The sequence below is a fragment of the Fusarium verticillioides genome, chromosome 3 (genome assembly GCF_000149555.1).
Source record: "Fusarium verticillioides 7600 chromosome 3, whole genome shotgun sequence".
Lineage (NCBI taxonomy): Eukaryota > Fungi > Ascomycota > Sordariomycetes > Hypocreales > Nectriaceae > Fusarium > Fusarium verticillioides.
This window is the reverse complement of record NC_031677.1, coordinates 1,864,813-1,885,111: the sequence shown is the minus strand read 5'-3', so window position 1 is coordinate 1,885,111 and position 20,299 is coordinate 1,864,813. Positions and strand designations below refer to the sequence as shown.

General features: G+C 49.0%; 7 protein-coding genes across 9 annotated transcripts; 2 read left to right on the top strand and 5 right to left on the bottom strand.

The window, feature by feature from the left end:
- Positions 1–158: 158 nt before the first annotated feature.
- Positions 159–1,625, bottom strand: FVEG_16247 (hypothetical protein; the record flags this gene model as incomplete). Its single annotated transcript, XM_018905486.1, has 1 exon — positions 159–1,625. One exon carries the CDS (start codon positions 1,623–1,625, stop codon positions 159–161), a length of 1,467 nt encoding a protein of 488 aa, XP_018754447.1.
- Positions 1,626–1,766: 141 nt separating this feature from the next.
- On the bottom strand, positions 1,767–2,418 carry FVEG_08092 (hypothetical protein; the record flags this gene model as incomplete). The annotated part of the gene is made up of 2 exons (XM_018896909.1): positions 1,767–1,978; positions 2,040–2,418. The coding sequence occupies 2 exons, from the start codon at positions 2,416–2,418 to the stop codon at positions 1,767–1,769; spliced, it is 591 nt and encodes a 196-aa protein (XP_018754446.1).
- Positions 2,419–5,047: 2,629 nt separating this feature from the next.
- On the bottom strand, positions 5,048–8,348 carry FVEG_08091 (vacuolar fusion protein MON1). Its single transcript, XM_018896908.1, has 2 exons — positions 6,205–8,348; positions 5,048–6,020 (listed from the first exon to the last, which is right to left on the bottom strand). The coding sequence occupies exon 1, from the start codon at positions 8,170–8,172 to the stop codon at positions 6,367–6,369; it is 1,806 nt and encodes a 601-aa protein (XP_018754443.1). The 5' UTR covers positions 8,173–8,348; the 3' UTR covers positions 5,048–6,020; positions 6,205–6,366.
- Positions 5,274–6,482, top strand: FVEG_16246 (hypothetical protein). Of its 2 annotated transcripts, none has more exons than XM_018905484.1 (2): positions 5,274–5,489; positions 5,554–6,482. In XM_018905484.1, exon 2 carries the CDS (start codon positions 5,632–5,634, stop codon positions 6,178–6,180), a length of 549 nt encoding a protein of 182 aa, XP_018754444.1. In that variant the 5' UTR covers positions 5,274–5,489; positions 5,554–5,631; the 3' UTR covers positions 6,181–6,482. The 2 variants fall into 2 exon arrangements, with proteins under 2 accessions (XP_018754444.1, XP_018754445.1); XM_018905485.1 differs by having other exon boundaries at positions 5,425–5,489; positions 5,605–6,409.
- Positions 8,349–8,699: 351 nt separating the features above from the next.
- FVEG_08090 (hypothetical protein) lies at positions 8,700–14,867 on the top strand. Of its 2 annotated transcripts, XM_018896906.1 has the most exons (6): positions 8,700–8,944; positions 9,003–9,130; positions 9,183–11,566; positions 11,615–11,850; positions 11,900–13,365; positions 13,416–14,867. In XM_018896906.1, the coding sequence occupies exons 1-6, from the start codon at positions 8,845–8,847 to the stop codon at positions 14,715–14,717; spliced, it is 5,616 nt and encodes a 1,871-aa protein (XP_018754441.1). In that variant the 5' UTR covers positions 8,700–8,844; the 3' UTR covers positions 14,718–14,867. The 2 variants fall into 2 exon arrangements, with proteins under 2 accessions (XP_018754441.1, XP_018754442.1); XM_018896907.1 differs by having other exon boundaries at positions 9,003–11,566.
- FVEG_08089 (hypothetical protein) lies at positions 13,970–17,068 on the bottom strand. Its single transcript, XM_018896905.1, has 3 exons — positions 16,476–17,068; positions 15,706–16,303; positions 13,970–15,643 (listed from the first exon to the last, which is right to left on the bottom strand). The coding sequence occupies exons 1-3, from the start codon at positions 16,645–16,647 to the stop codon at positions 15,034–15,036; spliced, it is 1,380 nt and encodes a 459-aa protein (XP_018754440.1). The 5' UTR covers positions 16,648–17,068; the 3' UTR covers positions 13,970–15,033.
- Positions 17,069–17,420: 352 nt separating this feature from the next.
- On the bottom strand, positions 17,421–20,056 carry FVEG_08088 (hypothetical protein). Its single transcript, XM_018896904.1, has one exon. It carries the CDS (start codon positions 19,743–19,745, stop codon positions 17,679–17,681), a length of 2,067 nt encoding a protein of 688 aa, XP_018754439.1. The 5' UTR covers positions 19,746–20,056; the 3' UTR covers positions 17,421–17,678.
- Between the last annotated feature and the right edge of the window lie 243 nt (positions 20,057–20,299).

The window sequence follows — 20,299 nt, the reverse complement described above, 5'->3', positions numbered from 1 at the left end:
GCTCAACATATCAATGTTTAGCATAATGCCGTTGTACTTCATGCCATCACAACAACAAGGTAATATGTTCAACTACCAACAAAATAATCGCTATAACATTCAGTCATGGTAGTGAATAATCTCATCCTGGTTGAATTTCACAGGAAAAAGTCACCATGTTATCCTCCAGAATTCGAATACGGAGATCGGCTTAGTGTTCGTCGCATTAAAGCTTGGACTGCCCGTTTTGCCTCTACTGCCCAGCGCTTCACTCGCCGTGTTCTATTGCGTATTCTCTGTGACAAAATTACGCTCGGTGTCAGCATAGAATCTTCAAAAGAGCTGCCCTGAGTAATCTCAGACCGTAACGGTGTAGGGTCGCTGAGGTTGGCCGGGCCCCTTGGCCTGTTCCGTCCGTTCGTCGGCGAAGCCCGGTGTCGAAGGAAAGACGACTTGTTACTCATGGGCTTTGGATAGAGAGTTCTCTCAAAATTCTTCCTTACGAAGTTCTTCCCTGAATATAGTGTTTTGTCAAAGTCCCATCTGTCGAATATTCCAAGCCCGCTATCAAACTTTGGTTGACTCACTAGTTCCGCCGTTACTATACCCTTAGTTGAAGGGGGATAAGGAATATCAAACTGGTCAGACAGCTGTCGCGAAGGTCCTCGAATAGTTCCCTCGTCGATACTAGAGAGTCGCTTATCAACACCAAACTGTGCAAGTTGCTCTTCCAGTGCTTCTCTAAAGCTGGATCGATCCGTAAAAGCGTCTCTGTGAGGAAAGTTCTTCAACTCTAGGAGAGAGCTATACTGTTTTAGAGGGCTGTTGCGCACAATTGTTCCATCAGGGCCCATTAGCTTATTGCTCATTCGACTTCGAGACACTTTGAGTCTTAGTCTTGGCTTGATAGGATTACTGGAGCTTCTCTCAGGAATGCCCGGAGAGTCAAGGCTCCATTTGCTCTGAAGCCTTGACTGAGACGATCTTAGACGAACTTTGAACCGAGAGGGATTGGACTGGGTTGGATGGTAAGATGGCTTTGTCGAGTCATTGGTTCTTGATACTGGTTTTGAACATATCGTATCCGCACCTACTTTAGACTCCAGGCGAATAGCATTATTGGCAGGACTACTGGCATACATCTTATATGCGTGGGCTGCGGTATGTCTAGACGAGCTCCAACAATGGGGATCGGAATTGCGTTGTGCTTCGTCAGGTAACGGTGGCAAAGCCTTCATCAACTGCGGAATGCTGTTTGTGACCCTCAGCTGATGTGCTGGTGAGATTGGGTTAGGTGAAAGAATCCCAGCGTCTATATCTGCTTTTGCCCCGTCCAGGGGCACGTCCTGCTTCGGCAGAGCCACATCATTATTATTCGGGATCTTGATGTTTGTATTTGCGGGGGTTCGGCGATGATGCGCCCCATGGAGCTTTGGTTTCACAGAGACCGCTTCGTTTCCCATATGTAACGAAGGTTGGTCAGGGCATCGAGCTTCCGTCTTTGGTGGAACAGGAGGTGGACTTGCCCGAACAGTGTCATGTTCACCAGACCCCTTCTCTTGTTGGCTACCTTCCCAAACCCAGTCGTCTTCGCTGGTATCGATAGATAGTACGGGAGAACCACACTGGGCTAGAGTGGAAGTCATCAGGTGGCCTTCCTTCGTCTGCTCTCCTCGAGATTTTGTATCCGTGTCGCGTGTTGAAGGCCCTATAGCTGAGATATCTGAGGTACAGCAGGGCTCGGGGAAACTTGAAAGCCCACCATTGTAAGTATCTGGTTGCTTTTGCTAAAAGCGGCTGTCTTCCAGCTTCTCCGTTGCCGGTTGCTCCGAGACCGGCTGCATCGGGGATTGCTGAGTTCTTTTGATAGAGATCGGAGTTTCCTTGCAACTAGAATTAGTATCGCAATCATAAAATTCTTGCCGCTTAGGACTGGACGCATGCAAGCTGCCATACATAGGCACCGAAGCTACCTGGATTTGTTGCTTTTCACGTAAAGCTGAGTTTCCATTAGAATCTAAACTTGTTAGTTTCGCCAAACTCATCAACAAAAGCCATACCTCTGAAGCTGGCCGGGGGCGCCGCATCTGTTTCCTCCATGGCATCTTTCATCAATATGCCGATAGTGTGTCCTTGAGGAAAGCCGATTGTGGACGCATACTCAAATTCACACGGGAATCCTTTGTCAAACTCTTCCGTATAATCGTAGTAGAACGAGATTGGCGAACGAAGAGGTTGCGAGGCATCGTCCGGGGTCCTGCCGTGATACATGTCCACGATGGAAGTCAAACTGGCAGATCGAACACTGTGATCACAAGGCATATACTGAAGGTATGGGGATTTCGATGGTGGATATCCTGCACCGCTGGGTCTTCTTGACAGATTGGCCCTTGAACCGTAATAAGGTGCGGATGAGGAGCGTGGGGGTAATGAAGACATTGATCGGCTGAATTCGGGCCTCAATGACAAGGGAGGGTATCGTCGATGCTTGCGATAACCCCTATGCATGTGAGAACTGTAATTCATGCGCTGTTAACCGTCAGACTGGGGTTGAATAAGAGAGATGGAGGAGTTACGGACATGCGAAGACCTGTCAATCTCAGCCATTCTCCGGTGATCAATGAGACCGTTATCTGTCACTGCTGGAGAAGAAGGCCGGACACCAGGCCGTCTTAGACGCGTGGGATATGGAAATGGTGAGCGAGGGCGCTGATGGCCATTATTGCTTTGTTGACTGTGAAAAGTACCGGATGATTTAAAAGAAGGAACTCGTCTTGAACTGCACGTTGTCAAAGAGTGTGTTCGCTGACTTTCTGACGCGGGAGAAAAAGACCTGGGATGAGGAACTCCAGGAGAGCCATATAATGAAATGATCTCGGAAGCCGTGTCTCGATACGAGGGTAGCGATCTACGGTCGTCCCGAATTGGACCGTCCTTAACTTCATCGTAATAAGGGCGAGCAGGCCGCCTCACCCTTTTATGACCGGCTCTCGTGCGAGGGGGTCGAGATGTGTTTGGAGGTATGCCAGAATTGATGGAGTAGATACCAAGATCTCCGGTCTCCGTTGTAGTCTTCAGCATGCTCTCTAGAGGTCCGGTAGAGCGGAGGAGAGCCGAAGTGTCGTTCAAGCTCTGGAAGGGTAGTCGTGGCTGAGAGGGAGACCGTAGCCTCGGGGTAGTGGAACGTCTTTCATGAGATTGATAGGCGCTGTGGAACGAAGCTTGGCTAACTGATCTGTATCTGGAATCACTGAGGTCCATGATCACTCGCTAACAACTTGACGCTGTCGCTGCATGGAATGAAAATGGAGGGAATAAGATAGGCAAGGAATATTCGACTGATCATTTACTGATCAGGAGACCAAGAAGACCAAGAAAGTCGGAGTAGGCGATTACAAGCCAAAATGGCGATAGTCACAGGCAAAAGATGGACACATTCTCGAGAGAATGATTATTAGTGAAGACAAAGTATTGAGATTTGATGGAAGTTGAGGTCATCTTGCGGCAAGGATCCTTCCTTCGGACAGGAATAACCTACGAAAGTATGAGGAGTCTCTACCTTACCTAATGTTGGAATTCTTGCTGTTTTTAAAGAGACACGCTCTTGCGAGCACACCTGCACTTGCCATGATTTGAATCAGAGGGTTGGTCTTGATGTTGCTATCACCTCGATGAATATGAAGAAGGAGTTACCTCTAGTACTAATTTAGGTATGTTGTCGTGGTTTGTACCTACTAACCTAAGGTAGGGAATACCAATCTAGCAGGCACCTAGGTAAGTACCTAAGATAGGTGCCCAGTGTCCGGAACCTGGTAGTAAGTTGATGTCACGCTTTGTTAGTAGCCAGGTCCGTAGGCAGGAAGAGCAATGGTGCCAAAGCTGAGGTCGGAGAGACAGCGCGTTCCTCGTGACATGCAACGAAGTCATCACTAAGCTAAGGTACCTACCTACCTAGGGGAGGCAGGCAACCTTTGGATATTTACACGACCTCATGGAAGTGATGAAAATATTTGTGTATTTTACCTTCAGCTTGGGGGACTCTTTACTGATTTTATTTTGGCATCCTCTCAAACCTCAAGTTTTCTTGCTCATTACTAGGTGGTTGCTGTTGTTGTTGACTGTCTGTGGTGTGCCTGCCTGCAGAAAAAGACACCTCTACAGGCCTGTTTCAAGGACGGCGTAAAGATCGACAACATTCTTGCAATCTATGCGATTGTAATGCCGATAACCCACGAGGCGAAAGAAGGTATTGTGTTGGCTTTTCGGTGCTACAAATAGGATATTGACTCGTCGATGAATGCATGTCGACGTGGGTGGCGCGGAGTCTTCTTTCGTAAAGAGTAGCATTGGGCGTCAAGATTTATGCCAACGCATTGACTGAAACGAACTGGTTCACCAACATAACATGCCTATCATGCCTGAGGAATTATCAATTCCCTAACTAACAAGTTGAATGTGTCCGTGCGATACGCCACCTTCACCGCCGATAAGGGCTCACGTGCATCACGAATCTGAATGAGACCGGTCACGGGTTTCTATTATTGTCATGCGAGTTCCTAAGAGAACTACTAACCGTAATAAAGCATGCATAAGCACAAGTCGAGAGCCTTCCGAGTCATCTCCGCAACCGGTGTCCCAGGTCCAGACTCAATTTCATGCCGCTAGCATCTTCAAATGGGTACCCTCTGTGTGTAGCGTGACTCACCAATTTTGGACACGTCCAAAGGCAAAGCGGTTTGCGACAACCCTTGGCAAGGGACCTGAACTCGGGAGTGTAAGGACGGGACCGGAACCCCGTACCGAAAACGGGCTGTCGCATAGAGTCTAACTCAAACATCTGACTCGGCAACAGGGTTCAGTTAGTTCGATGGGTCTAGAGTGGCTCTTCTTGAATGGTTTCCCACCAAAAACGTCAATTAGATGCCTGGATTTGGTTAACCCTGGTAGGTGGGTTGGGCTATAATACGGGATCAAGAAAGTGATCATCTTGAAGATGTCTGTAGATCATCGAGGGGAGCGAAATGCTGTTGAAGAAAAGAAGCCCAAGTTTTCATTACAATGCTCTTATCAAGGCACCGTCATAGAAAGGATCATCTGTTTCTTCAGATTTAAGCCTAAAATGTTGGTGGAAAGTTTGATGTTTCTATTGTTACTCTTGGTGTGTGGGCTCTATCACAACTCAAATGCCTCGGCCACCCTTCAAGATTTTCCGTCCTTGTGGGCGACTCTAGCCGGCAGAGCCTGGCAATCTCTGTCATTCAACTGGTCACCGTATCATCCCCGCAGTTTGTGAAGCCCACTTGGTTGGCTCCATGATTGCTTGTCCAAGCCTAGTCAGGGGTCTATCGCACACTTGGACTTGTTTGAACTCAAGCTAATATCGGATGCACATGTTTAACGGGCCTTTGAATTTGAACAAAAGGGAACCCTTTGCCTTCTCGCCCGGCTCTAGAAAGTCAACAAAGCACCAGCGATAGACAACGTCCTACCTTCAGCTCTAAGCTTGGAGGGTAAGCAAAAGTTTCTAATTCTTATCCCCGATCCTCAGCCGACGTGGTTCATTTCTTATAACAGTGTCAACATCGACACCTTCCAACACAGAGTCTCACCACACCACACACTCAGTACCGGATTCAGTTTGTCTCGCCCACAATGACGGATCGAAGGCCCGTCCTCACTCTCCCGCTCCCAGCTCGGGATCCCTATGAATCTCAACGACCTGGGTCATCACTTCAAAGCCCGTCAATACGCAGCCCCCGATTTCATGAAGACTTCGATGCACCCTTCTCGTTGGACATCATGAACGCCTCGAGAACAACTCTCGCAACCGACACCATGAGTTTTCCTTCAACTGGCACAACTAGCCGTAACAGTTTTGGCTGTGATGGTGACCGACCGTCACCCCTTCAACATCGCAATGCCTCCTGGGAATCAGAGACCAAGCGTCGGTCAAAGGTCAATGATCGCATCCTGGAGTGGGCAAAGAGATCATGGGGAGCTGTACGCACGCGGTCCAACTCCAAGGATGGCCCCAAGGACGACTATTTTGAGGGTCACTCAGCCCAGAGCCCAGCAAGCGATATAACGTCACCTTCATCAGATAACATCACACATTCAGAGCCCGACGGCGGCCGAACAACCCACGACAGCCAAGTTTTTGCTGCTACTAGGTTGCCAAGTTCGAAGGCAGGATCGAAGTGATGATTTGAAAAGGACTTCACGTACCCTTATCTTAATTATTAATGAAGTGGGAAGGCTAGTAACGAATAATGTCGGCGTTAGGAGGCACTTTGTTTCTGCTCGGCTCTATGAGATGACCGATTGCAAGACCAAGGGTCTTGGATTTTAGGATTATCGAGGAACCAGACCTCAATAGGAGGCATGTCCTCAGAATACACCACCGCCAATGATGAAAAGGCGTTCTTCTTCCCTTTTGGCCCACTGGATAATCTTGTTCGCTCCTTGTGTAATGGTCGCTCTCGACACATTAGGTCCAGCAACACAGTAAAACTCAAACACAGGTGTGGTCCAGGCCAGTGAAGTTGCATCATCTCCGACAGCGTGCAGAACTTTGAGATGTGAATGTTTGGCGTGAATGGATGCATGAAGCTCATGGTACACCGTCATCAATCTCCTGCGATTAACTAGACCAGTGAAGTGCGGCTCCAATGACGCCATGCAGAATTGTACATTGGCCCGCGACTTGTAAAGGAAGTGACTGACTTGACTCCCAGGGGCAATTTCGTGTATTTTTGGTCGACCGAGACGGGTGGCGTTCTGAATAATAGCCAATGTCCCGTTTTTAGCAAGCTGCTGGGCGACGTTGTCCCGCATCTGCTTCAACTCGAAGAAACTCTCGCGATCAGTGCTTACGAGAATCATTGCGATTTCTTCTCCTGACGAGCGCCCTTGTGCCGCTGCAGGAGAACTAGCTTGATCCCCAGTAGTGCCGTCAAAGAAACTGACGTACATGTACAGATAACCTTTGTTGTTGAAAGCGGGGAGGCAAATGGGGATCCAGTTCTCTCCACCACCACCCTTGATGCCGTCGCTCTCGAAGAGCATGTTGAAAATAAGTTGCAGGTCGCTAGGATGAAGTGAATGTCGACGAGGCCGAATGACGCTGACAAGTTTCCCACCAGCCACAATTAGACCATACAGCAACTTGTCTGTACGCAATTTCAGGAAAGTATTGTTGATTGCATGCCGCTGAGACTTCCGAAGCCGGAGACATTCCAGAGATCCAAGCAAAGCCGAAGCAGATCCCTTTGTGAACGTATCAGCCAGAGAAGACAGAAGACCCTCAGTCCCTTCGAGAGGCTTTCGTAAGTCGGCTGACGGTCGGTTCGCAAAAATATGAGTTAGTCTGGGCAAGGTTAGTGTTGACAAGATTTGCATATATAGCGCATCCAATTGTGCCTGTATCTGCGAGTCGCTTTCGCCCAGCTTGCTAATAGCGACAAAGTAGAGCGGGCCTTTGGTCAAGATGACAAAACGAGTATCCCCAGCAGAAAAGGCCTGGAGGGGATTCATGGCACCTTCATAGAATGAAATAATGGTTTGAACAACGCCCATAGAGGAGTTTATCAGACTCAGATCTCCATAGCGGCTCCAAATTGGCTTTCCGGCTGATGAAAGAATCAGATAATGCTTCAGTTTCGACTTCCAGAGATGCAAAATGCCAGACTCAACATCTTCGTCGTAATCCTCTGGTAGAGGATTGAACTCATGGTGAAACTCAGCGAACTGATCGTTTGCGCCTATTCTGCTTTTCTCGAAAGGAAGAACGGTGGCCGACTGAGTTCGCAGCATCTTCCAAGCTGGACTCTTCTTATGTAGTTCACCAGTAAGTAGACTTGCGATGTCGCCAGCAGGTCGCATTGTTGGTGCAAAACTCATGATGCTAGCAGTCTCGTCTGCCTCACCGCTGCCACTACTCTCCTGTCGATTTGGGGAAGCATGATCACCCTCGGCGGGGCTTGGGAGTGAGTCGGGCCCAGGAGTGGGAAATGTTCCCCGAGATCCATCAGGAAAAGAGAGCGTCTGTATTTCAACAGGAGTTATTGCCGTGGTAGCATGAGCTTGCAGAGAGGCTGTGTCGGTAGCGCTCGTTGACGGCCGAGGCGGTAGAGGTGGACGATAATCTTCGTTTGTGGGAGACGCTGGGTTTTGGATCATTTTATCTGACTCCATGATTGCGGCGGATAGCTCACTCGTCGCATTTCTTGGCAGAGAAGCCTGTTGGGGGGTGAGAAGGAAGAAGGCTTATTTTTGCCAGAATCATACGACCTGGGAATCCTCTGGAAATATGAGGCGATGCCATTATGCCATCTTGAGAGACCGCATATGATCAAGAAGCGATGATATCGACAAAAAAAAAGAGGAGGTAAAGAGCTTCGTATGGGCGGCGCGGCTCTTGTGACGTTGTATAGTGGTACCAAAATAAACTGGTCTAAAAGCTCGATAAGATAGACTGAGTTTACCAAGTATTTTTATCACCTAGATAAGAGGTCCTACCTAAGCTTTGGTTCTTGCTTCCCTTTGGGGGCATGACGTGCTGGAGCTGTTGCAGCCTTGCACTAACAGGTCCAAGGCTTGGGAGCTCAAGCCAATCAATGCCCTTCACCTTCACAGAGCCCCGCCAATTTCAGGGCGGTTTCAGTGGGTGCAGTTGAAGTTACCTATATGCTCCACGTAGCCTTCTGATTGGGATCGGTGCGCCTGGATGATTACGACGATTCATAAAAGACCCTGTAGACCATTTTTTGCGATCCTTAGCCTCTAGCGATGCCTTTTGCTGCTGTCGCAACACGGTAGGATACCCAATGTCCTTGATTTCACCTATAAGCGCATATTTCACTAGCCATGGCTCTTGAGCCCGGGTCCGGTCGCCGCTCAGTGTCTCCCGAGAGCTCGGGTCGAGAATCACCTATTCCACGCCAATGGAGGAACCAGCTGGGTGAAGGTGGGTGTGCGCCTTTGATACGGAGAGAAATTGGATCATTTTCTGACTCACAGCGCAGAAGATTATGCCATCAAAGATAAATCTTATCGCAAATATGCACAGGGAGTTGATAGGGCACTTGTCTTGTTCGAGACAGCTTTGGAGGAATGGGCAGACTACATTTCGTTTCTGAACAAGCTCCTCAAGGTATGATGTATGCGGAAATTACCAGGTGGTATAGATTAATAACGAATCTCAGGCTCTACAAGCTCGCCCCAAGTCGATCAATGCCATCCCGTCCAAAGCGACTGTTGCGAAACGACTCTCACAGTGCCTCAATCCCTCCCTCCCGTCTGGCGTGCACCAAAAAGCTCTCGAATTGTATAACCTGGTATTCTCGGTCATTGGTAAAGATGGTCTATCGAGAGACCTACCTCTATATCTGCCAGGATTGGCCACAGTCCTCTCCTTTGCTTCGCTGTCAGTCAGGGCACCATATCTAGATCTCCTGGAACGGCACTTCCTTGGCATCGACCCCCGATCGCTTCGCCCAGCAATGAAATCTATAATACTTGCTCTGCTTCCTGGCCTCGAAGAAGAGACAAGTGAAGACTTTGACCGAACACTGCGCCTTGTGGAGAGTTTCAAGCATGCCATTAGGCCCTCAAATAGCGAAGAAATCACCAATCAGCATTCCTCAGGCGATGCTTTCTTTTGGCAATGTTTCTTCTTAGCATCGATCACTAGCCAGAGTCGTCGCTCTGGGGCACTGGCGTACTTGGTACGCTCTCTGCCGCCTTTGAGGCCAAGGGCAGCCCCTGACCCGAACAAGTCAGCGACATCGCAAAGCGATAGCGACGAAGACACTAAAAGCAAGCTCGCGGAGCTCGTTACATCCCCCGAGCCAGGACTCTTGTTACGTTGCTTTGCGAGTGGCCTTTCTGATGAACAGCTACTAATTCAACGCGGCTTCTTGGACCTCCTAGTTTCTCATCTCCCACTAAATGCTCATGTTATTCAGTCCCGAGTAAAGCCGGATGACCTCGAACTACTGCTCAAAGCGGCTGTTGGCGTAGTCACTCGGCGCGATATGAGTTTGAACAGACGCCTTTGGGCGTGGCTGCTGGGGCCTGAACCAGCCGCTGAACACGAAGCCAACGGCGACAATCCATCCAGCCCTCCTGCTGACCAGCATGCCTTCTTGGCTTCAAAGACTGACTATTTCGAAGAATTCGGATTGCAACCCCTGACTAAAGCTATCCTGCAAATGATTGAAAGCAATTCTCATAATACAGCTAGTGAACGCGCCAAGCCTTACAGAATATGCTTGTCTTTGATGGATCGATGGGAAATTGGCGGTTTAGTTGTCCCTGAAGTTTTTCTGCCCATTATCGAGAGCGTACGTCGGTTCAAGGACATTACCTCAAGCAAGACAGAGTTTAGCGAAGTCTTGCGGAGTGCTAGCGTCTTCTTCGATGGTATCGAGAGCGGCCTCATCTATGGTGAGATTGCTTCACTTCTTGCCCAGGCTCTGGGCCCTGGAGCTCTCAGTCCACCCGATCGCAACGACAAACTCTCCCTCGTCAACTTTATCTTGTCCAACTTCAACGTGCGGGAGGAAGAGATGATCACACTTCATGCACCTCTGTGTTGTCTGACAGCATTGGCTATGCTCCAAGACTTCAAAGAGCGCATCTCTGCTAAGAACCATTTGGATCCGCAAATGTTGTCCCTTTCTACCCAAGCCCTGAGCGTTGCCACGTCACTCTTGGAGCTCGTTCCAGAGAGGGTCTTTCCTGTGATCAGCAAGGACTCAGAGAATCAAAGCAGAAGTTTGCCGACAAACGTGGAGATTTTGAAGAGCTCACAGAGCTTTTATGTCAATGAACAGGGTAATATTGAGGCGTCTGCCTCCCCCTTTGATGCTTTGACTATGGGACGAGCTATCCTAGAAAAGGCTGCTCAATTTGTCTGCCAGGACCTGGAATCATCTGAGACTGATCTCAATGCTTGTATTCGATTACTTGTTCTTGTGATCCACAAGACCCCAAGAACATATGAAGCCAAAGAGGAGGAACTCCTGCAACTCATGCTTGAACTCCTTGAACACCCAGATATCATGGCATTTTCATCCTTCTTGGCTATCCTGCAACTGTTGACTCAGCTTTACTATGCTGAGAGGATCGAGACAGCACAATTATCAAGTCTGGTACCTCTCTTGGTCCGGCATGCCTGGACTTACCTTTCAGCATCTGAGCCAAAATACCATGTTGAAGCAGTCAGGGGTTTATGGCAATTGCAGTCGGCTCTGTCCACATCCAATCGCGATATTGAAGCAGCATTGTCCAGTCTTATCATCTCACAAGAGACCGCTCGTCTGGGTGCTATCCAGGCTGTTGACAAAGGTCGTGCTTTGAGTGTGCTGTGGTCACACACTTTACAAGACAATGTTTCACATGAGCGTCGAGGTTCTAAAACCCCGACACAGGATATGAAAAACCTCCCGCGCCTTGCGGGAGCCGACAACTACGAGATTATACTCACACAGCCAGTATTCCTTATCCTTGATGCCCTACAAGATGATCGCACCCCCTTATATATGACAGTCAAGGCTTGGCTTAATACAATGCTGGGGATTGATAGGTAAGTCTCAGTTCTGATATTTTAGAAACCACTGCTAATGAATACCAGGCTCTTTTTGTTATTCATTTCCAGGTTATCCGGCGTACCCTTCTTGCAGACCCTAACACAGAATGACGAGAAACCCAATCAAGATTCATTGTCGTTCTCCGAGGACGAGGATCTGGATCTTTGTCTTTATTACCTCAGAACACTTTCAAATATATTGACGTGCGCTGGAGATATTTCATGGACCGTGCTGTCGTCCAAACACGTTTCCTTTCATGGTCAGCATATGCAAATCAGTTGTAAGTCACCCGTGTACACATGCGCAACTTGAGTCTGACTTGATGAAAGCTGGGGGTGAAGAAAATGAGATGACATTGCAAGAGTTCTTTGTTCGCGTATGCATGAGGTGCATAACGGCCAACGCCCCTGATAATGCTACCAAGGAGTTTGAAGATCGTGTCAACCAACTCTATAGATACGCACTCAGCCTTCTGCATAAGTTTCTCATCAGTCCTTTTGCCGCCTCCCTATCAGCTCAGCACCTTGAAAATGTACTTATCGACCGACTCGAGAAGTCTCTTCAAGGCTCGGATGGATATGTGCAGGTTCTTTTGCTTGACGTTGTTTATGATACACTCAAGCTTAGAGATCTCGCCCCGGCTGACGTTCCAACTTCCCCTATATCTGAAAGACGACCATCCTCATTCGACCCAAGGGGAAGTCGACCATCACTTTCAGTGTCAGAAGCCCGGATAATCTCGCCACCGCCACCTCAACTTCTCCAATGCCTGCAAGACGGTCTCAGCTCACCCAGTAGCCGCCCGGTTCTAGACAGCTGGGTTGCTTTCGTTTCCGAGTGCTTGCCGCTATACTCCGATTCTATCTTCCAGGTACTTATTCCCTTGGTTGAGACACTTTGTAGAGAAATCGGTATAACCTTCGCCAACTTGCGGGAAACTTTCTCCTCCAATGCCCTATCTCCCGGTAGCGAGAAATCGTCACCTGAGTCTACCCTTATTTTCCTCCTCAATGGCCTTGAGCAAGTTTTGGCACGGGCACATCAACAGCTCCTGAACGAGGAGGCTCGTACACAGGTGGTAAAGACCCCGGATCAGCCCCAGTCTCTCTTCGGAAGCATGGTGTCAAATGTGTGGCAATCAGATACCCCCCAGTCTCGCAGTGCTACAGCAAATGACCGACTGACGGTCCATCTGGCGTTCCAGGATGCTGTCCGCATCTGTTTCAAGATTTGGACATGGGGTCAAGGCAATGACTCAAGCAAGCAAGATCAAGGCTCCTTTGGGTCATTCAACTATACATCCTTGCGCATGCGTAATCGTGCTAGGAGATTACTTGAACATCTCTTCGCTGCAGAAAATCTCCAATGCCTTGAGACAGTCATTGCTCTATGGAAACAACCAATTGATGGTGCTGAGTCAACCCAGGTCTTCAATATGCTTTCTGCGTTAGAGGCATGCCGGCCCAAGCACTGCATACCTGCCTTGTTCAATGCTATCTACCGGAGGACTGGTGCCGGCGCCGGTGCCGTAGACACTGCATCCAAGTCCACAATGACAATATCCCTGCAAGACACTGATCTTGTCTGGTTTCTTGTGGAGTACACAAGGACGTTGGATGATGATGCTATGGACGAAATATGGCAGGATTGCATGGCGTTCCTCAAAGACCTTCTCACGAATCCATTCCCACATAGACAAACACTGCCAAACCTCCTGGGATTTGCTGCTCTTTTAGGCGAGAAAGTTGACAACACCAACTTTGGAGAGCAAAGGAGGATGAGAAAGGAGCTAGGGGTATGTTATGTCCTCATTTATAACCTGCTTGTTTGCTGACGTCGTTACAGGACACCTTTATCCGTCTCCTTGCTGCTCTTTTCACTACAAGACCTGTGGCGTTCACAGACTCAACAACATCGGGCAGTGGTATCCCCAAATCCGACTCTGGGAACTCCCTGAGCGGAGCCAGCGAAGGGCCAGATGACATCATCTCTATATTGGCCTCTATCGTTCCAAAGCTGGCAAAAGTATTGGTTGAGCCTGATAGAGTCCTCTCTGCTACGGCCACTATCTCTACTAATGTTATTGGACCAACCTTGAGGGCCAAAGGATTCCCTGACATAGTATCGAAGAACACGATGTGTCTCCTGCACGAATTATCACGAGTCCATAATAACCAGAAGAATTGGAAGAAGGATGTCGGTGATGCTTTTAACGACTCCAAGTTCTTTGGCATGGATCTTGATTTGGCCAAGGAACACTGGCTGCCTTTGTTAAGACAATGGACTCTTACGGACAAGGAGAAGATGCCAGAGATTGTGGGTCGTATTAATGCCCCTTCGACAGCCGGCATTGTTTTTGGCGTTGGAGCAACTTCAGCTCGCCTCGAAGCTGATCGCAAGACGCAACTCAACCTCCGGAGAATTGCCACATTGATTCTTGCGGGCTCTGAAGACGCATTCGTTTCGGATCTGTCAGAGATATTTAGTAGGCTGGCTGAGCTTCTGGGCGCCTCGTCAACATCCTCGCCATCATCAACTACAAGAGCGGATATCTACATGGTATTCCGTGCACTGGCATTGAGAACTAGTGCTATCCATCTAGGCATGTTATGGCCCGTTGTCAACGCTGAGATTCATGCAGCAATATCTTCTGTGGCTGCACCCGACAACAGCACTGCTTCTGACACTTACACCAACGCCTCAGTTTTGCAGGCTTGCAAGCTTTTAGATCTTTTGATCTGTGTGGCACCAGATGATTTCCAGCTTCATGAATGGCTCTTCATCACTGACACTATCGATGCCGTGTATCGGCCATCCACCTATCAACCTGTAGCCCTCGTTGACGAGCTGTCTGACGAGCTCGGGGCTTCCGTCAGTAGCTCTGGCTTCCAATCCTCTTCCGTTGTCAACCCAGTGGCACGTGGCTCATCTCGACGACCCCTTCTCGGACCAGGGGGCATTAATGATGATGTCAGCCTTGATAGAAAGGATGAACTGGTGGCGAAGGTACTCCGCCCCTTCTTTGGGCAGCTTAGCATCTTTGCCTTTGAGTCTACTTACGCAATGGGCCGAGTTGATCGAGATGCCTGCATCTCAAGCTTGTTGAAGGATATTTTTGATGAGAGGAGTATAGTCAGGGCATTGTAGAGATGACAAATCATGTATAATAGGGGGGAGATGAATTTCGTAGAGTGGATATTCTCTAGCGACCTATCTGTGATAGAAAAAAAAAAGGAACAATATCCAAAAAGAGAGTTAAACTGTCCTAAGCATATGCATGTTGTGCAAAGTGATACCTCGTGAAACCAAACCCGAGATACTCTAGACCTACAACGAGACATCTCGATAATGCGCCTGGGGGTGATTGGCTGAACGGAGATGAAACCGTTTGAGAAGAGAGACAAGAAGAAAACGAAAAACCCGGACCCAACACAAAAAATTCAGCTCCTGGCTACAAAACACCTTAGCTCTGAGCATATCCCACAAAGCCTTGTTGGTTCGTGAGAAGGCTGGCCTGAAAATTCCTCATGCGAGAAATATCGCAAACACTACTCAGTTGTGGATCGATAATCGCGGCAGCGGCCATGGCTTCTTCAAGAGTGCCCCCGTACACCCTCGCAACAACATTCTCAAAAGCATCTTTCTCCATAACAGCCCCGAACTCCAGACACTTCGATACGCCAACAAGTTCGGTGCCTAGTAAGTCTAACCTTTCCAGCAGAAGACTCTTGTCAAAGCGTGACGCTAGCTCGAACCAGGCTTGTACAGGAGTGATCTCCAAGTCGCCGGGGTTGAGACTCTGTGCTAGGCCATAGAGGGAGGATAATGATATTCGGGGAGATGGCCACTCCAGGTGAACAGGAGGTACGTGGGGATCCAGGCCGAGAGAACGACGATTGTGGCAAGAGGATGCTGAAGAGACTAGCTTGCGGTCACCAAATACATCCAAAGGTGCGTTGGCCATGCAGAGTGAAGACGCCATGAGGCAGTGGCCTTTGGGTTCGTCGTTGGAGAGGTGAGAGTGAGATGGAAAGTCACCAACGAAGAAGTGATCCCAACAGATATGTTCAAGTCTGTGAAATGTCAGCGGGTCATCGCAACATTCATGATGCAGTGAGCTTCAGGGTGGACTTACGAGAGGATGAAGTTGACAGCCTTTTGCTCCTCATCTGGAGTCAGGTTGAGATCCGGTAATGGCGGTGGCGAACTCGTAGAGTTGCTGCTTGATTCGTTTGATCGGATACTGAAAGCTGGCGTCTCCATCGATTCATCCTTCTTGAGAGTAACAATAATGTCGTCAACGTTGATATCGGCAAATATCTCTCCGCCGTCTTGATCGTATTCTTGAAAAGTAGGATCCTCGGTCCGCAACTTAACGCCCAGCGTGTCGTCGACCCAAGCATCATTGTCGCCAGCAACCACCTCCTTGGTAAGACGGGGACGTATAGAGCAGGTACCAGACTTGCATCTTGGGATAGTGATGCCTTTATTTGCTAATAGGTCTTTGATAGAGTCATTGTCCTTTTTGAGTTGTTCAGACTCAAATTCCGTCAAGGCGATAAGTTCACGGAAGTGAGTGATGTCGAGCTCGAGTTGTTTCTGATATTCTGCTTTGCGTTGACGATGCTGGATCTGAGCCCGTCGAACCTGGGTCCGGCGCAGCTTTGCTTTCTCAGTTGCAGTGAGAGACTTGCGAGATTTTTGGGGTGAAGTTTCACTACTGTTTTCGGGTGCTGGTGGGGTGTTAGTGGTGTGTGGGAGATATGTGAGATGTCTTGCACGACTGTCTGAGAATTTAAGTCGAAGATTGGCCAGTCGTTGAACCGGACCATTACGGAATCGAGCGTACGAAAGATATCGACTGAAATCACACAGGAAGATGACGAGGACACGCTCTATACTTACACTCGCTGCTCATCCCAACGCTGCCTCTACTCTTCCTCCCTCTCCGCTGAGGCGTGGGACAGTCAGGGCCTTCACATGGCGTTCCAGCGACCTTTTGCTTGGTCTTCTTGAGAAACTCGGTAAAAGAAGGTCTCTTGTCTGCTGTTGCTGTAGCTGTAGCTGTATTTGCCATGGCGTGATTAGATGGCAATTTGTTGCTGGAGGGCTTTTGTATGTCAAGTTCGAGAATGAGCCCACTTTAATGACTGAGTCTCAAAGTTTGAGTGGGTTTCCAAGTGTTACATTGGGTTGAGTAAGCGCGGGCGGATTAAATCTCGAAGCGGAATAGGTAGGTATGCCCCGTCGTGCGAGTTCGGTAGATGGAATGGAAGGAGGAAGACAAGGCAAGGCAAGGCAAGGCAAGGCAAGGCAAGGATAGGAACCAAAAATAGGTAGCCTGACATAAAATCGCCGTCAGAGGAGAAGAGAAGACGTGGTTCTTATAATGAGAAGAGAGAAACAGAAGAGAATATGCAAGTCAGAAAAGCAGACATGTCGTCGAGTCACGAGCTGAATCGGAGTTTTTCTGCCTACCTTATTCCGAGAGGGCTTTCGGCTCCAAGTTCCCCCATTCATTCGAGCTGTCAGAGGACTTACACAGTAGATATTAATAAGACCTTTCATCAAGGCAAGGAAATAAACTGATCAGAGAACAAGCCAAACTCATTCTGGATTGCCCTGAGCTATCCCTACTAATCACCTTATCTTTGCCTTCTCGTCTCCTTAGACTCCAGACTGAGGTTTTTTTTCTACTGCCCCTAAATCTAGGTCATGTACTGAGCACTCTGACTAAAACTGAAAGGCCTCTTTGTGAGCTCGCTGACGGTTTCTCCTACGTCACAGATGCTCATCTTTCCGCACGGATGGTGTTAATAGTCATGCACAATGATTACAAACACAAGTGAATGGTGACACAAAACTCTAAAGGGATATATCTTGGGTTGTAAACTTCTCCTTTTCTGCCCGCTGTCTAGAAGAGTGAATGCGCATTCCATAACTCGCTCTCATCTCATGGTAACTTTCGAGATCGTTTCACATCCGAACCACCCTCGGGTATAGAACCAAGCCTTTATAAATCAAACAAATCCGCCCCAACGCCTTGCTGTGTTTTGTAAACCACAAATCGCAAACCATGCTTCCGTCGTAAATGACTATGCCACGTCTCTATTCATAATCTTCACCATCGCTATCCGTCGCTGTGCCCTCCTCAATCTCGTCCTCATCAAGGTCGTCATCCATATCATCTTCGCTGTCGTCCTCGTCCTCGGCGTTTAGCCCTTGCACCGCCTTCCAATGCACGTAGTCGTTCTCGAGCCACCTTTTACTAACTGGCAGCTGATAAGGGTCGAATGGGAAATAAGGGTCTAACTGATGGAAGCTCTCATCTTGTGTCTCATAACCAGCATCTCGAAGGGCTCCTCCTGTCGAGTAGGTGGCCGTGAGATACTGCGTCAAGCGAACGCGTTTGTTGCTCTCCACCAACGGATAGACGTACATAAAATTGAGACGATGGGAGATCTTGGCGAATTCCTCGACGATCACGGGCGCGCAGACCTTGAGGGGGTTGAGTTTGCTAAAGATCTGCACGGAAAGATCTTTTCTGCATGTTCCCATCCACTCCATCTCCTGACCAATGTATGAAGCTGGATCCTCGGGGTCCACGAACTCCGGAGTCGATACGATCAAGTCCTGCCAGCGGAAGCAGAATATGTAGAGCGTGGCCTGAACGAGGCTGTAGTATGGTGTGAATCGCATCAGGTCTGGCCCCCGACATAATGGTTCGTATTTCTTGCGGTACTGGTCCAAGTGATGTAAAAGAAGCCCAAAGATACTTCGGATCAGGCCGCTTGGTAGATGAGCGCCACGAGCCACGAAACTGGCGAGATATGCTGCGGCAGATTGCTTAAGGACGTTGGGCGTGTTTCCCTGGAACGCAGTGGCAATGAGCTGGCCGCAGAATGCGTCTGTGAGGCGCTCATGCATCTGAGCAAAATGAAAAATAAGGAACTGCGTGTGTCGAGACTTGTATGTAGGCAGCACCAGCTGTTCAAACTCGCGCAATAGGACAGTAAACATGTCGAATGCGGTGTCCGACCCAGGATTGGTAAAATGAGGAGTGTAGACGCTGAACAATGTATCCATCATGGCATCCATCTTTTCAACGCTTCCCTTGATCGACTTGATTCTGGCGACATTCTCGTCGAAATCGGGGTCGTCGCTGTGGACCGATTCCGCATCGCTCTCGTCGTCGGAATCGCCGTCGTTCTCCCACGCATCTCCTCCTGAATGTTCGCGCAGTGCGTACATGACGGCAGCAGTTACATCATCGTCCAGATCTTCCAGATCGGTTTGCATCTGAGAGTCGATCTGGACAACTCGTTTCAGGATAATATCAAAAACTTCGTCACGCGAGTCGGGCACATAGTCCTTGATACGAAGAAGGTTGTCGACATATGCCATGTGTACACGCATGGACTCGTTGTGGAAAGGCAACTTGCTCACGAGGAGTTCCTCAAGCACTGAGATTGCGGAAGGAAACATCTGAAGCAAGTACTGGAGGGTGCTGTGCAGTCGATTGCGCATGGTCTCGCGGCTGACCTCAGGAAAATCTGGGACACTCCACACTGAAGATCGACTGTCGCAGAATTTCCCCACCATCATCATCAGAACTGGTGACAGGTACGAACCCTGGGCGCTGACCAAGGCCGCCAGGAAATGAGTAAACACTTTCACGAAGGCATCGTCTCGTCCAAGCCAGGAGCAATTCAGAACAGTATGGACGAGACCATTACAGAGCCTGTTTTTGAGAATGGGAACACATCCAGTAAGAGCCACCACGTAAACCTGGAGTTCGTGGGGTTTCAGGGTATCATCTTCCTCTCCAACGACGGGTGGTAGGTACCGCTGCTTGTCGCTGGCGAAGAGTTCCTTCAATGTGTCGTACTGGCTGTCGTTTCCTCTCAGGTGCTCTTCAAGGGCAGTCCTGACTTCGAGCTTCACCTCATCCATGGTCCGTCGTCCGACTTCGTACGTCACGTTTCGGGTTTCGTCTATCAAGATTTTGCGGCGTTTCGTGGGGCTCTCGGGTGCGTCGACGGGGTCGCTCAGTCCAGCATACTCGGCCTTTCTCCTCCCCAAGACAGATGCAGGTTTGAGGATGGAGCGGACAGGCGTAGAGCTCCTTGGGGCTGGACCAGAGAAATTCCTGGTCGTAGGTGTAAAGGGCCTCATTGATTTAGGCCCTTACTGAATGTTTCAAGATGTCTCGCTTCGTGGTGCGCTGTCGCTTGATGGAGGGGAGTATGGTTGACTCGAAGTGAGGGTGGCGTCTCTCAGGCAACAACAGAGAGAGAGGGGTGCTTCGGGTGGGCAATCAAGGTATGATCATGGACTGAAGAGTATGTAGAAACTTTAAAAGTGAAGAGTCAGTAGTCATAATAAGCATATCTCAACAGCACGAGTGCCGGAAGATGGAGAGCTCGGTTTTCTTTTCCTGCCTTGTGGGTGGAAGCGATGATGAAGAAATCTCGGATGGTCAATTGTTAAGCGCCGGTGGCCATTGGAACTTTTTTTTTCCAATTTCTGGAGTACCCAATTTTTCGACGATTTTTGGTGGGGACCACACGTGCCTCTGATGCTTCTCTGAATTGGGAAAGGTGGTGTATCTTCTCCGTCACTCTACTTTTGTTTTAGTGATTGCGTCACGTTGGATATTGAAGTCAACCTCAGTTCATTCATTGCAACTTGCTCTTATTTCATGTGTCGACTTCCCATTGAGATTAGTT